The sequence below is a fragment of the Salmo trutta genome, chromosome 36 (assembly GCF_901001165.1).
Source record: "Salmo trutta chromosome 36, fSalTru1.1, whole genome shotgun sequence".
Classification (NCBI taxonomy): Eukaryota; Metazoa; Chordata; class Actinopteri; order Salmoniformes; family Salmonidae; genus Salmo; species Salmo trutta.
The window spans coordinates 41,335,908-41,352,951 of record NC_042992.1 but is presented as its reverse complement, the minus strand read 5'-3'; the positions used below and the strand labels follow the sequence as shown (position 1 = coordinate 41,352,951).

The 17,044-nt window shown below is 43.2% G+C and overlaps 1 protein-coding gene across 4 annotated transcripts in view; it reads left to right on the top strand.

The window, feature by feature from the left end:
• LOC115176116 (plectin) overlaps positions 1-17,044 on the top strand; it is a 112,788-nt gene that overhangs the window by 47,540 nt on the left and 48,204 nt on the right. For 2 of the 4 annotated variants that reach the window (XM_029735944.1, XM_029735943.1), the window contains exons 3-6: positions 4,678-4,767; positions 12,637-12,714; positions 14,383-14,475; positions 16,075-16,241. In XM_029735944.1, coding sequence (XP_029591804.1) covers positions 4,678-4,767; positions 12,637-12,714; positions 14,383-14,475; positions 16,075-16,241 — 428 coding nt within the window. Of the gene's footprint in view, positions 1-4,677; positions 4,768-6,807; positions 6,844-12,636; positions 12,715-14,382; positions 14,476-16,074; positions 16,242-17,044 lie in introns of all 4 variants that reach the window. The other 2 variants (XM_029735942.1, XM_029735945.1) reach the window with 2 other exon arrangements.

Sequence of the window (17,044 nt, the reverse complement as noted above, 5' to 3'; positions counted from 1 at the left end):
CTGCCATATGAGTTCTGTTATACTCACAGACACCTTTCAAACAGTTTTAGAAACTTTAGGGTGTTTTCTATCCAAAGCCAATAATTATATGCATATTCTAGTTACTGGGCAGGAGTAGTAACCAGATTAAATCGGGTACGTTTTTTATCCGGCCGTGTTAATACTGCCCCCTAGCCCTAACAGGTTAACTGAGCTGGGCTTGGGTGGACAGACCAGTTCATCACTGGGGGTGAGTTCCCAATCATCTGGACTATCTGCAGTGCCTCTATGCACATTCACATGACTTGTGTGATTGATAAGTAATCGCTGCTTACAGAGAGATGTTTCTGTCACTCTCAGTATATGCTGAGGCCCCTACCAAGGGCCTCTAGGGCCTCTTACAGTATCGATAGACAATTACGCCTGCTATCCCCACCCTCCCCAAAAGTGTTTGAGCTATACACTCCTGGTCAAATGTTTTGGATCACCTACTTATTCAAGGGTTTTTCTTCATTTTTACTGTTTTCTAAATCAAAATATATTTTATATTTGAGATTCTTCAAATAGCCACCCTTTGCGTTGATGACAGCTTAGCACACGCTATCTATATTTGTAAAAAAAAGCTAGTGCACGAAATCTAAGGAAGTCTCAAGGTTTTGCTTGCCTAAGGTAGAGTATCTTATGATAAGCTGTAGACCACACTATTTACCAAGAGAGTTTATCTATATTAATCGTAGCTATCTATTTACAACCACAAACCGATGCTGGCACTAAGACTGCACTCAATGAGCTGTATACGGCCATAAGCAAACAGGAAAACGCTCATCCAGAGGCGGCGCTCCAAGTGGCTGGGAACGTTAATGCAGGGAAACAAATCCGTTTTACCTCATTTCTACCAGTATGTTAAAAGTGCAAACAGAGGTAAAAAAAAACTCGAGACCATATTTACTCCACACACTGAGAAGCGTACAAAGCTCTCCCTCGGCCTCCATTTGGCAAATCTGACCATAATTCTATCCTCCTGATTCCTGCTTACAAGCAAAAACTAAAGCAGGAAGCACCAGTAACTCGGTCAATAAGAATGTAGGCAGATGAAGCAGATGCTAAGCTACAGGAATGTTCTGCTAGCAAAGACCGTAATATACTGCTCAAAAAAATAAAGGGAACACTAAAATAACACATCCTAGATCTGAATGAATGAAATAATGTTATTAAATACTTTTTTCTTTACATAGTTGAATGTGCTGACAACAATATCACACAAAAATAATCAATGGAAATCCAATTTATCAACCCATGGAGGTCTGGATTTGGAGTCACAATCAAAAATAAAGTGGAAAACCACACTACAGGCTGATCCAACTTTGATGTAATGTCCTTAAAACAAGTCAAAATGAGGCTCAGTAGTGTGTGTGGCCTCCACGTGCCTGTATGATCTCCCTACAATGCCTAGGCATGCTCCTGATGAGGTGGCGGATGGTCTCCTGAGGGATCTCCTCCCAGACCTGGACTAAAGCATCCGCCAACTCCTGGACAGTCTGTGGTGCAACGTGGCGTTGGTGGATGGAGCGAGACATGATGTCCCAGATGTGCTCAATTGGATTCAGGTCTGGGGAACGGGCGGGCCAGTCCATAGCATCAATGTCTTCCTCTTGCAGGAACTGCTGACACACTCCAGCCACATGAGGTCTAACATTGTCTTGCATTAGGAGGAACCCAGGGCCAACCGCACCAGCATATGGTCTCACAAGGGGTCTGAGGATCTCATCTCGGTACCTAATGGCAGTCAGGCTACCTCTGGCGAGCACATGGAGGGCTGTGCGGCCCCCCAAAGAAATACCACCCCACACCATGACTGACCCACCGCCAAACCGGTCATTCTGGAGGATGTTGCAGGCAGCAGAACGTTCTCCACGGCGTCTCCAGACTCTGTCACGACTGTCACATGTGCTCAGTGTGAACCTGCTTTCATCTGTGAAGAGCACAGGGTGCCAATGGCGAATTTTGCCAATCTTGGTGTTCTCTGGCAAATGCCAAACGTCCTGCACGGTGTTGGGCTGTAAGCACAACCCCCACCTGTGGACGTCAGGCCCTCATACCACCCTCATGGAATCTGTTTCTGACCGTTTGAGCAGACACATGCACATTTGTGGCCTGCTGGAGGTCATTTTGCAGGGCTCTGGCAGTGCTCCTCCTGCTCCTCCTTGCACAAAGGCGGAGGTAGCGGTCCTGCTGCTGGGTTGTTGCCCTCCTACGGCCTCCTCCACGTCTCCTGATGTACTGGCCTGTCTCCTGGTAGCGCCTCCATGCTCTGGACACTACGCTGACAGACACAGCAAACCTTCTTGCCACAGCTCGCATTGATGTGCCATCCTGGATGAGCTGCACTACCTGAGCCACTTGTATGGGTTTTAGACTCCGTCTCATGCTACCACTAGAGTGAAAGCACCGCCAGCATTCAAAAGTGACCAAAACATCAGCCAGGAAGCATAGGAACTGAGAAGTGGTCTGTGGTCACCACCTGCAGAACCACTCCTTTATTGGGGGTGTCTTGCTAATTGCCTATATTTCCACCTGTTGTCTATTCCATTTGCACAACAGCATGTGAAATTTATTGTCAATCAGTGTTGCTTCCTAAGTGGACAGTTTGATTTCACAGTAGTGTGATTGACTTGGAGTTACATTGTGTTGTTTAAGTGTTCCCTTTATTTTTTTGAGCAGTGTATATTCCGGGATTCTTCCAGTGGCATTGAGGAGTACACCACATCAGTCACTGGCTTCATCAATAAGTGCATCGATGACGTCATCCCCACAGTGATCGTACGTACATACCCCAATCAGAAACCATGGATTACAAGCAACATCCGCACTGAGCTAGAGGGTAGAGCTGCCGCTTTCAAGGAGCGGGACTCATGATGCAATCTCTATTGCAATCAACACTGCCCTTTTCCCCACCTGAACAAAAGGAACACCTATGTGAGAATGTATTCATTGAATACAGCTCAGTGTTCAACAACATAGTGCCCTCAAAGCTCATCACTAAGCTAAGGACCCTGGGACTAAACACCTCCCACTGCAACTGTATCCTGGACTTCCTGACTGGCCGCCCCCAGGTGGTAAGGGTCGGTAACAACACATCCGCCACGCTGATCCTCAACACGGGGGCCCCTCAGGGGTGCGTGCTCAGTCCCCTCCTGTACTCCCCATTCACTCGTGACTGCATGGCCAGGCACGACTTCAACACCATCATCAAGTTTGCCGATGACACAGCAGTGGTAGGCTTGATCACCGACAACGATGAGACAGCCTATAGGGAGGAGGTCAGAGACCTGGCCGTGTGGTGCCAGGACAACAACCTCTACCTCAACGTAGTTAAGACAAAGGAGATGATTGTGGACTACAGGAAAAGGAGGACTGAGCATGCCCTCATTCTCATCGATGGGACTGTATTCGAGAAGGTTGAGAGCTTCAAGTTCCTTGGTGTCCATATCACCAACAAACTATCATGGTCCAAACACACTAAGACAGTCATGAAGAGGGCACAACAAATTCGCCCTCAGGAGACTGAAAATATTCGGCATGGGTCCTCAGACCCTCAAAAGGTTCTACAGCTGCACCATCGAGGGCATCCTGACTGGTTGCGTCACTGCCTGCTATAGCAACTGCTCGGCCTCCGACCGCAAGGTACTACAGAGAGTAGTGCGTACGGCCCAGTACATTACTGGGGCCAAGCTTCCTGCCACCCTGGTCCTTCATACCAGGTGGTGTCAAAGGAATGCCCTAAAAATTGTCAAAGACTCCAGCCACCCTAGTTATTGACTGTTCTCTTTGCTACCAAACGGCAAGTGGTACCGGAATGCCAAGTCCAGGTGCAAAAGGCTTCTTAACAGCTTCTACCCCCAAGCCATAAGACTCCTGAACAGCTAATCCAAGGACTACCCAGACTTTTATTTTACACTGCTGTTACTCTCTGTTTAGTATCTATGCATAGTCACTTTAACTCTACCTACATGTACATATTACCTCAATTACCTTGACTAACCGGTGCCTTAGCACATTGACGCTGTACCAGTACCCCTGGCCTGTATATAGCCTCGCTATTGTTATTTTACTGCTGCTGTTTAATTCTTTGTAATTAATTATTTTCTCTTTTTTACTTAACATTTATTTTTCTTAACTTCTTAAAGCATTGTTGGTTAAGGGCTTGTAAGTAAGCATTTCACTGTAAGGTCTACACCTGTTTGATTTGGCGCATGTGACAGATACAATTTGATTTGATTTGTTAGATTTTTTTGGTGTGATAATTAATTTTGCCGTGTGTGAGTAGTGTAGTATGAATGCAATCAAGATATACTGACAGAGATACTATAGCATTACTAGAGGTTTCTTTAGTTATAAATACAATGGTCACTCCAGTCTGTGAAAGTGGTGATTGCGAATGTGTTTTACTGAAAATTGACCCATAATCCCAGATTATATTCTCAGGAACAGTGTTGTTCCTTCACAAACAGATCTTTTCTGAGCACTGGTCTTGTTGGATCATGAGTATTTACAGTACATGACTCATTCCTCATAGCTGATCAGTGTATTGAATACAGAGAAAACACCTTAACTTCAAGTGCATTGAGTCATAATGAATCCATTGTGCATCTCTGTGAATAGTCTCAAACTGTCTCTCTTGTCCTCTCCCCTCCCGAGGCCCAGCGGCATATCACTGACCTGTACGAGGACCTCAGAGATGGATACAACCTCATCTCCCTGCTGGAGGTGCTCTCTGGAGAGACACTGGTGAGTCCCTATGACCTTTGCACTCTGACTGGAAGGAGAAGGACCTCTGCTTCTGCTACAACTTATCCAACCTTCCTTCCCTCCTTCCCAACCTCTCCTTTCCTTCTGTCCCTTTTCCCCATCCTACTTTTCAGTCCATTATACTATAAAACATTTTATCTGTCGTGATGCTGTAAACTCAGCAAAAAAAGAAACCTCCTCTCACTGTCAACTACGTTTATTTTCAGCAAACTTAACATATTTGTATGAACATAACAAGATTCAACAACTAAGACAAACTGAACAAGGTCCACAGAAATGGGATAATGTGTCCCTGAACAAAGGGGGGTTCAAAATCAGAAGTAACAGTCAGTATCTGGTGTGGCCACCAGTTGCATTAAGTACTGCAGTGCATCTCCTCCTCATGGACTGCACCAGATTTGCCACTTCTTGCTGTGAGACGTTACCCCACTCTTCCACCAAGGCACCTGCAAGTTCCCAGACATTTCTGAGGGAATGGCCCTAGCCCTCACCCTCCAATCCAATAGGTCCCAGACGTGCTCAATGGGATTGAGATCCATGCTCTTCGCTGACCATGGCAGAACACTGACATTCCTGTCTTGCAGGAAATCACGCACAGAACAAGCAGTATGGCTGGTGGCATTGTCGTGCTGGAGGGTCATGTCAGGATGAGCCCGCAGGAAGGGGGATGAGGGAGGAGGATGTCTTCCCTGTAACGCACAGCGTTGAGATTGCCTGCAAAATGACTACAAGCTCAGTCCGATGATGCTGTGACACACCGCCCCAGATCATGATGGAACCTCCACCTCCAAATCGAACCCGCTCCAGAGTACAGGCCTCGGTGTAACACTCATTCCTTTGATGATAAACGCAAATTCCACCATCACCCTGGTGAGACAAAACCGTGACTCGGCAGTGAAGAGCACTTTTTGCCAGTCCTGTCTGGTCCAGCGACGGTGGGGTGTGCCAATAGGCAACGTTGTTGCCAGTGATGTCTGGTTAGGACCTGCCTTACAACAGGCCTACAAGCCCTCAGTTCAGCCTCTCTCAGCCTATTGCGGACAGTCTGAGCACTGCTGGAGGGATTGTGCATTCCTGGTGTAACTCGGGCAGTTGTTGTTGCCATCCTGTACCTGTCCCGCAGGTGTGATGTTCGGATGTACCGATCCTGTGCAGGTGTTGTTACACGTGGTCTGCCACTGCGAGGACGATCAGCTGTCCATCCTGTCTCCCTGTAGCGCTGTCTTAGGCGTCTCACAGTACGGACATTGCAATTTATTGCCCTGGCCACATCCTGCAGTCCTCATGCCTCCTTGCAGCATGCCTAAGGCACGTTCACACAGATGAGCAGGGACCCTGGGCATCTTTCTTTTGGTATTTCTCAGAGTCAGTAGAAAGGCCTATTTAGTGTCCTAATTGCCTACCGTCTGTAACCTGTTAGTGTCTTAACGACCGTTCCACAGGTGCGTGTTCATTAATTGTTTATGGTTCATCGACCAAGCATGGGAAACAGTGTTTAAACCATTTACAATGAAGATGTGTGAAGTTATTTGGATTTTTACAAATTATCTTTGAAAGACAGGGTCCTGAAAAAGAGAAGTTCTTTTTTTGCTGAGTTTATAAAGAAACATGATTATGCATTATATATTTTGTAATCTTTCCTATACTTGACGTCACATGGTAGATTTTGTTTTTACTACCTTATTGCATGTGTTAAAACCTGCAGAGATACAGTATGTGGTCCACGAACAATACACTACATGTTTAAGAATTCCTCACGATTTGACTTAACCTATACATAGTACTGATTTGAAGCTGTTTTTAGAAATAATATCTCAGCATTAATTTAACACTTATTTCATAATTTTCTTCTCTTTCTCTGTCGCTCGCTCTTGCTCTTTCTCTCTTTCTCTCACTCTCTCTATTTCTCTGCCTTTGCACTTGTTTGACCCCTGTTTTTCCTTTTCTAATTCCTGTCTTGCCCTGACCTTTGCCCCCTTTGCCTTTGCCTCTTCTCTTGTGATGATCTTGCTGTGGTAGCCGAGGGAGCGTGACGTTGTCAGGAACTCGCGGTTGGTGAGTGGGCCTGGACTGTGTAGTGCCTCCTCAGGCGTGGCATGTGTCACTCCCCCAGGTGGCTTCCGGGTTGTGCATGTTGATGTCACCTTCTTGTCTTGCCCTCTCTGTGTATGCAACGTCGTCCTTTTCCATTTGTCGACGAGCTTGTAGAGACTAGGGCTATGTCCCAAGTGACGCCCTATTCCCTACATACAGTGCATTCGGAAAGTATTCAGAACCCTTGACGTTTTCCACATGTTGTTATGTTGCAGCCTTATTCTAAAATTGACTACATCGTTTTATCCCCCTCATAAATCTACACACAGTACCCCATAATGACAAAGCAAAAACAGATTTTAGAAATTTTTGCTAATTTAATAAAAAATACATGAAATATCACGTTTACATAAGTATTCAGACCCTTTACTCAGTACTTTGTTGAAGCACCTTTAGCAGCGATTACAGCCTCGAGTCTTCTTGGGTATGACGCTACAAGCTTGGCACACATGTATTTGGGGAGTTTCTCCCATTTTTCTCTGCAGATTCTCTCAACCTCTGTCAGGTTGGATGGGGAGCGTTGTTGCACAGCTATTTTCAGGTATCTCCAGAGATGTTAGATCAGGTTCAAGTTCGGGCTCTGGCTGGGCCACTCAATGACATTCTGAGACTTGTCCAGAAGCCACTCCTGTGTTGTCTTGGCTGTGTGCTTAGGTTTGTTGTCCTGTTGGAAGGTGAACCTTTCACCCCAGTCTGAGGTCCTGAGCGCTCTGGAGCAGGTTTTCATCAAGGATCTCTCTGTACTTTGCTCCGTTCATCTTTCCCTCGATCCTGGCTAGTCTCCCAGGCCCTGCTGCTAAAAAAACAGTATGATGCTGTCACCACCATCCTTCACCATAGGGATGGTGCCAGGTTTCCTCCAGACGTGACACTTGGCACTCAGGCCAAAGAGTTGAATCTTGGTTTCATCAGATCAGAGAATCTTGTTTCTCATGGTCTGAGAGTCCTTTAGTTGCCACTTGGCAAACTCCAAGTGGACTGTCATGTGCCTTTTACTGTGGAGTGGCTTCCTTATGGATTCTCTACCATAAAGGCCTGATTGGTGGAGTGCTGCAGAGATGATTGTCCTTCTGGAAGGTTCTCCCATCTCCACAGAGGAACTCTGGAGCTCTGTTAGAGTGACCATCACCCTTCTCCCCCGATTACTCAGTTTTGCCGGGCAGCCAGCGCTAGGAAAAGTCTTGGTGATTTCAAACTACTTCCATTTAAGAATGATGCAGGCCACTGTATTCTTGGGGACCTTCAAAGATGCAGAAATGTTCTGGTACCTTTCCCCAGATCTGTGCCTCGACACAATAATGACTTGGAGCTCTACGGACAATTCCTTCGACCTCATGGCTTGTTTTTCGCTCAGACATGTACAATCAAGTTGTGCGAAACATCTCAAGGATGATCAATGGAAACAGGATGCACCTGAGATAAATGTTGAGTCTCATAGCAAAGTGTCTGAATACTTATGGAAATAAGGTATTTCTGCTACATATTTTAAAATGTTTGTAAAAACTGGGGCCTCCCAAGTGGCTCAGTGGTCTAAGGCTCTGCATCCAGTGCTAGCTGTGCCACTAGAGATTCTGGGTTGGAGTCCAGGCTCTGTCGCAGCCGGCCACGACCGGGAGACTCATGGGACGGTGCACAATTGGCCCAGCGTCGTCCGGGTTAGGGGAGGGTTTGGCCGGCATGGATGTCCTTGTCCCATCACGCATTAGTGACTTCTGTGGCGGGCCGGGCGCAGTGCAAGCTGACACGGTCGCCAGGTGTACGGTGTTTCCTCCGACACGTTGGTGTGGCTGGCTTCCGGGTTAAGTGGACATTGTGTCAAGAAGCAGTGCAGGTTGGTTGGGTTGTGTTTCGGAGGACGCACAGCTCTTGACATTCGCCTCTCCAGAGTCCGTACGGGAGTTGCAGCGATGAGACAAGACTGTAACTACCAATTGGATACCACGAAATTGGGGTGAAGAAGGGGTAAAAAAAAAGTAAAGCTATTTTCGCTTTGTCATTATGTGGTATTGTGTGTAGATTGATGAGGATTTTTATTTATTTAAGCACTTTTAGAATAAGGCTGTAACATAACAAAATGTGGAAAAAATCAAGGGGTCTGAATACTTTCCGAATGCACTATATTTAACCAGAGCCCTATGGGCCCTGGTCAAAAGTTGTACACTATGTAGGGAACAGGATGCCATTTGGGATGGAACACAGAAACCCAACTCTGCAAGAAGAAACCCAACCCAACTCTGCAAGAAGGTTGAGCTGAGCGTCATTGAGTAGGGAATGAAGATATAAGATTATCCTTTTTGTGTTGGATTTGGGGATATTGTGTGGTAAATGACTGGTAGTCCCTAGTCATTGTGCTGTGATAAGCTATGTGGGTGGAGTATTGAGAATTTTGAAAAAAATATGTGCCCATTTTTAACTGCCTCCTACACCAACTCAGAAGCTAGGATATGCATATTATTACCAGATTTGGATAGAAAACACTGAATTTTCTAAAACTGTTTGAATGGTGTCTGTAAGTATAACAAAACTCAGGCAGGCAAAAACCTGAGAAAAAAAAGAATTTTGTGGCTGTACTATTTTTTTGAGTCATTGTTAATAGATAACACAGTGAGAAAGGATTCATTTCGCACCTCCTACGGCTTCCACTAGATGTCAACGATCTTTATAAAGTTGTTTGAAGCGTCTATGATGAACAGAGACCGGATGACAAGGAAGAGAAGTTGACCTCCCTGGGATGTCGTCACTTCATTATTGCCCGCACCTGCGCAATCATTTGAGTTCGTGTCAGGCGAGACATTTTTCAAAAACGTTTTTCAAGACACAGGAGAGGTCGGGTTGAAACATTACTGATGTTTCACGTTAAAAATGGCTCTAAAGATTGATGCTAAACAACGTTTGACATGTTTGAACGAACGTAAATAGATTATTTTTTTACTTTACGTCGTGACTTCCCACCCACCCCGCCCTACTTTTTAGTAGCCTACCGAAGTGCTAACAACTTGGAGTTATTTGGACATTAATTATGAACTTTGTCGAAAGAAACCACATTTGTTGTGGACCTGGGAATCCTGGAAGTGCCTTCTGATGGAGATAATCAAAGGTAAGGGGATATTAACAATTTCATTATCGATATTAGATGATGCTAACTGTATAGCCTAGCCTATTGTTCTTAGCATTGTACCCCGTTTATTGCAAAATGTGATTTCCCAGTAAAGTTATTTTGAGATCTGGCAATGCGGTAGCATTTACGAGATGATAATATATTATTCTTTGAATGACAATATTATAATTTACCAATGTTTTCGAATAGTAATTTTGTAAATTGTAACGCTGAATTCAAGGAAGCATTTGAGGCGAAAAAAATTCTGAATTTCACCGCGACTGTAAATGCTGTTTTTGGATATAAATATGAACTTGATGGAACAAAAAATGCATTTATTGTATAACATAATGTCCTAGGAGTGTCATCTGAGGAAGATTGTCAAGGGTTAGTGCATAATTTTAGCTGGTTTCTGCTTTTGGTGACGCCTGACCTTGAATTGAAAATGGATGTTTGTACATTTTTGGCTATGTACTGTCCTAACATAATCTAACTTTATGCTTTTGCCGTAAAGCCTCTTTGAAAATCGAACAATGTGGTTAGATTAAGGAGATGTTTATCTTTTAAATGGTGTAAAATAGTTGATTGTTTGAGAAATTGAAATTATTAGATTTTTGATGTTTTGAATTTCCAGCCTTGCTAGCAATCCCAACTGGGGGGTTTAATGCTACCCCCTAGCCCCAACAGGCTAAGTGATAATGCATGAGAAGTTGGTATTTGTAGGATATATTGGCACGGGTGTCGTTAGGCCTGAGACAAGTCAGTATATCCTCCAAACACCGGCTTCGAAGGCATTATCACTTGTATACAACTGGTTACCAACATGTTCATGATGATTGACATTTTCATTAAACACGTTATTTTGATTCATTTATTCACACTATTTCATCCTTCAACTAGATATAGTCGCGACACAAATCTAGGGTTGCTACCCAAGCCGGCTGGTCATTCATTCTATCGGTTTGGTAGCCAGAGACGCAACTCAGTCGTTCAGTCTTTTTGTTCTGTATCTATGTAGTTCATTCTAAATGTTCCATTGCTATACTGGCTGGCAATGTTCTAATCCCTTGCTTGCTAGCTAGCCGGAATAACAGCAAAGTAGCTGCATTTGCATTTGTTTAAGATGTTTTCTAGTGACATTTATTTGGATACATCCATAACAATGAACTAATGAGGCGTGATATTGCCTGGCAAAGAAATATGTGCTTTCGACCCAACTCCCGACACGTTCATTACTATGGGACAGCTGAAGATCGAATTTGAATATTGAAACAAGGTTGCACATTTCAGAGAGACAGACAGCAAGGTTTATATAAATCTCTGCTGTTGAAAACAAAATGTTAGTCTAAAATAAATGTGAGAATGTCTAGATGTTTTTATATAGTGGAGATCAAGTTTATAAATTGTCTGGCTGGGCTGATGAGACAGTGGATTGTGCAGTCAGATGGAACAGAGTAAATATGCATTTTAACGTCATAGATTTAGCTGGTGGTAACTTGTGGAATTGACACCGGCTAGAATGCGGTTTTAACCAACCAGCATTCAGGATTAGACCCACCTGTTGTATAAAAAACATTATGAATAAAGCTGGGATATTTCCTTCAGTTTCAGCCCTAGATCATTTCATGTTCAGTCTTCTAGTTTCGTCTGTGCACTCCCTCCAAATCTTAGCGTATTAGTCTGAGTTCTGAGAAAGAGATACAGGCATCCATTCATTTAACCCAACTTACTGTAAACAGAAGCCAGAGTGATACTGCAAGCCAATAAGAGATCGACTTGTACGCTAGTTGAGCTTGTGGTTGACTGAGAGCTTGCGACTTGCTGTACTGATGCATGTAATGGTGGACCAAATATGCAGGTCTCCTGCACACTTGACCATTATCTAGAGATTAAGAAGCATAAAGTCTCTTAGCACTACTGCTTGACTTCAGGTATCTGCTTGGTAAGAATGGATTGTGTTGCAGATCAAATAGTAATAATGTAATTTAGGTATCATTTATCTGCAAAAATAATTGTAGTTTTTCTCAGGGTCCAACTCCTGGGCCAAAGGGTAGTTTTCATGTCATTTTTGATTTTGTAAAATGTTTAGATCGATGCATTGAACATGGAAGTGATTGATGATTGGACGAATCCAGTAGCTGGTGGTCCAGGTTTAACATTCTCATCTTCACCCATTTTCCTTAGAATGTTCATGCCTCTAGATCTTATTACAATGCTTTTCAATAGGGTCATGTAAAGCCAGATGTAAAATGAAGGGGGGATTGGACAGTCATGAGATACTGTGTTCAGCTCTGACCACAACTCAACCAAATTTGGAGTCAAATCTCAAATTCAATGTCCATCACAGGAAGTTGGTGGTACCTGAATTGGGAAGAACGGGCTTTTGGTAATGACTGGATGGGATGGTATCATATACATCAAACACATGGTTTCCAGGTGTTTGGTGACATTCCATTTGCTCTGTTCCAGCCATTATTATGAACTGTTCTATAATGTCCATTCAATGTGGTTGATTATATAGGACCATGACTGCTGCTTGTAATCCATATAAAATGTTTTCTCAATCTGAAAAACTTTGCCTGCAGTCATGGGGCCTTCTCTTCCTTGTTCTATTGGTATTGTATGTGCTGTATGTGAAGTTTGCTCTCTTCTCACAGCCCAGGGAGAAGGGGCGCATGCGCTTCCACAAACTGCAGAATGTACAGATCGCACTGGACTTCCTCAAACACAGACAGGTACAGTGTGATGATTAATTGCTAACACTGAGTTGCTCCCCTTTTTGCCATCAGAACAGGCTCTGTTCTTCAGGACATGGACTCTACAAGGTGTCGAAAGCGTTCCACAGGGATGCTGGCCAATGTTGACTCCAATGCTTCCCACAGTTGTGTCAAGCTGGCTGGATGTCCTTTGGGTGGTGGAACATTCTTGATACACACCGGACACTTTGGAGCTTGAAAAAACCAGCAGCATTGCAGTTCTTGACACACTCATACCGATGTGCCTAGCACTTACTACCATACCCCGTTCAAAGGCACTTAAAACCTCTCTAGGGGGTGTGGGACGGTAGCGTCCCACCTGGCCAACATCCAGTGAAATTGCAGAGCACCAAATTCACAAGTGTTATACATCGGTTTAAAGATTAACTTCTTGTTAATCCAACTACCATGTCAGATTTCAAAAAGGCTTTAAGGCGAAAGCATACCATTCGATTATCTTAGAACCGCGCCCAGCAGACAAATCATTACAAACAGTTACCAGCCAAGTAGAGGAGTTACAAAAGTCAGAAATAGCAATAACATTAATCACTTACCTTTGATGATCTTCATATGGTTGCACTCACAAGACTCTCATTTACTCAATAAATGTTTGTTTTGTTCGATAAAGTCCCTCTTTATATCCAAAAACCTCCGTTTTGTTCAGTAATCCACAGGCTCAAAGGCAGTCACAACAGGCAGACGAAAAATACAAAAAGTATCAGTAAAGTTCGTAGAAACATGTCAAACGATGTTTATAATCAATCCTCCGGTTGTTTTTAGTCATAATAATCAATAATATTTCAACCGGACAATAGCTTCATCAATATAAAAGGAAAACAAGAAAGGTGCGCTCTCGGTCGTGCGCATGGAAAACTTATGGGACACTGCAGTGTCCACTCATTCAGAGTGGTCTTACTCCCTCATTTTTCAGAATACTAGCCTGAAACAATTTCTAAAGACTGTTGACATCTAGTGGAAGCCATAAGAAGTGCAATTTGAGTCCGAAGTCAATGGATACTGTAATAGCATTCAATAGAAAACTACAAACATAAAAAATGCACACTTCCTGGATGGATTTGTCTCAGGTTTTCGCCTACCATATCAGTTCTGTTATACTCACAGACATTATTGTAACAGTTTTGGACACTTTAGAGTGTTTTCTATCCAAATATACCAATTATATGCATATCCTAGCTTCTGGGCCTGAGTAGCAGGCAGTTTACTTTGGGCACGCTTTTCATCCGTAGGTGAAAATAGTGCCCCCTACCCTAGTGAAGTTAATTATTGTTTCTTGCCCTCTGAATGGCACAATCCATGTCTCAGTTGTCTTAAGGCTTAAAAATCATTTTTTAACCTGTGTCCTTCCCTTCATCTACACTGATTGAAGTGGATTTAACAGGTGATATAGCTTTGACCTGGATTCACCTGGTCAGTCTATGTCATGGAAAGAGCAGGTATTCCTAATGTTTTGTACCCTCAGTGTATCTATGTTTTTAACATATTTTTTCACTTTGAACTGATTCTCATAATGTAAACGAACAGTCCCAATACCTTATAATTCATTAGATAACCATTTAGATAAAACTTAATCTAGAGGGACAATTTTCTTTAAGATGGTTATACATACTTGTGTCCCCTTTGTGACAGGTTAAACTGGTCAACATCAGGAATGATGACATTGCCGATGGAAACCCCAAGCTGACCCTGGGCCTGATATGGACCATCATCCTTCACTTCCAGGTATATCATGCTTCACTCGTAGCATAACAACAACCAATATGTTTATTATCATTAAAATGATAAGCCTGAACATTGAAAAAACATATTGAAACACTCATTTGAAGACCATATGAGGTTTTCATCCTCAATCTAACTCAGTGACGGAAGGAACTTTTTTCTCCCCGAATGGAAGATGCCAGGAGCATTTGGTTATTTATTTAGCAGTTTGAGAATATTTTGAAATATGGAGAAAGAAGGTCACAAGGATATTCTTAACATCATGTGGGATTCCGTCCACTCCAGGGGGACTCAGTGTTTCTCGTTGACAGGCAGGAGAGGTGGGTGTGGCAGGTAGCGGCTCTAAACATTTTAACGAGTCCCACCATTGGCTATACTTATTTTTTGATGAGAGGACCCCATAGGGCTCTGGTCAAAAGTAGCACACTTTATAGGGAATAGTGGGCTATTTGAGTTGCAGACTCTGTTATTTTAGTCCTTTAAGTCCTCTCATCAAAACATGATGCCTTGATGAAGTGGAAGGAAGCAGGAATCTCTCTAGATTCTCATGAAGGCGAATTGAGAGGTCGGAGGGCCTCTTTCCATGTGGTGTGAGTGACATCGTGAGTGTGTACATAGTAGAGAAGAAGCGAGAGGGATGAGACGGTAAGTCCTAAATATTTTCGCTCTCCACCCTGAAAGTAATATTAGAACGCCTGACAGTGTGCCACATTGAAAATGTCACATTGGTCATAAAGCAATCTTTGTTGTTCTAATAAAGCTCAATAAAGTCTCATGCTATGACTAAAATCAACCATGACTCCATTGATCATCTATTTTTTCTTTGGTTATTGTTTTATTTTTGGTGGTTGAGAGGGGTTGGGTTATGCATAGTATTTCTAGCATGGCAATACACTAATTATTTAACAATGCATTGAACACAGTGTGCAGTGTACACATTGTATTGAGCGTTGAGCATCAGAAACAAAACACAAAAGTAAACATAGCTCCACCATAGACTACTGAGGGAAATGGACTGCTGAGAGATTCAAAAGGCTGTACCTGTGACTCATAGCTTTATCTTCCATCTTCTTTCAAGCAGGAATTCACTGCAGGAATTTGCTGCACCTTATTCAATTCTGTGCCCCATGGATGTTTTTACTTTCACAAGTTGGATTCTGCACCCAGGAACATAAAGCTGTTCAGGAGGGTTTCACAGCAGTAAACTGCTGACTGTTGGTTATTCAGGTTGAAAATGTATCATCTGCCTGGATCAAGTCAAGTTGCTTTGAACTTTAAATCCATGCATAATGATTATACCAAAGCATGCATAGTTCTCTTCCAGTATGTGCACTTTATCCACAGCCCTTAACCCTTTTTGCCAGCCTTTTTGCCAACCCAGCACACCTTGAACCATCTATAACAGTGTTATTCAGACCTACAAGTTGTGCAGGTTTTTGTTTAAGCCCAGTACCAACACACCCGATTTAAAAAAATGTACTAATCATCAAACTAGTTCAAATCAGATGTGTTAATACTATTGGGATACCCTATGGATCCCACAATTAAAGAATACTCTATAGCCTGTCTTACCAATACCCCCCCCCCCCCCCCCCCCCCCAGATCTCAGACATCCAGGTGAATGGCCAGTCAGACGACATGACGGCGAAGGAGAAGCTGCTGCTGTGGTCCCAGCGCATGGTGGAGGGATACCACGGGATGCGCTGCGACAACTTCACCACCAGCTGGAGGGACGGCAAGCTCTTCAACGCTGTCATACACAAACACAGGTGAGATGCAGCCTTGAAGAAGTAGTATTGAGGTGATCTGACTGGGGATTGAGGAAATCATGGGGTCACGGATGAAGGTTGTGCCAGGGGCCTAAATGGACATGCAAGAACACTTTTTTAGCTATGCCTGATCATTTTGTGATTACATGCGCTTGCCTGGACTTGCTATTATATACATCATTTGGACGTAGTGAACCCCTGTGATCCTTGCAAGGTTCCACATACATGTTAAATGTTTTCTTTATTACTGTACATACAAAGAGAGGAATGTGAAATTCATATTTGCTGTGCACTGCAGAAAGGCTGACTTGTTCAGGTAGTTATGTAAGGGTGTAAAACCCCCTGTCAACTGAGGAGGGGTCACCATTTATAGTTGGATGGAATTTATCCAACAATTATGTAGAAATGTTGAATATAATAATAAACTACATTTAGCAATCTGACTCCAATATTATGTGAATAAATGCAACAGGCCATGTGACTCCCTAGAGGATCTAGTCAAGGTAGTGAGCCTTGCGTCATCACTTAGTATGACTATAATGAACGTGTCTAATTTGCACCGTTACGCAATTATTAAGAGACTAGATACAAATAGCTTGTCCTGGTGGCCAATGTTCTGGCATTAATTTATTGAGGCAAGCAGATCAGGGATGTCAAGGTGTTACCCAATCATATGCAATGTGTATAGTGTAAATAACAACTACCAATAGACCTACAAAATTATAAGTGTATAGTCAATAAAATAATTACTCTGTAAAATGAAGAATGCATTTACTCCATTCAACTAATATAGTTTATTAGCC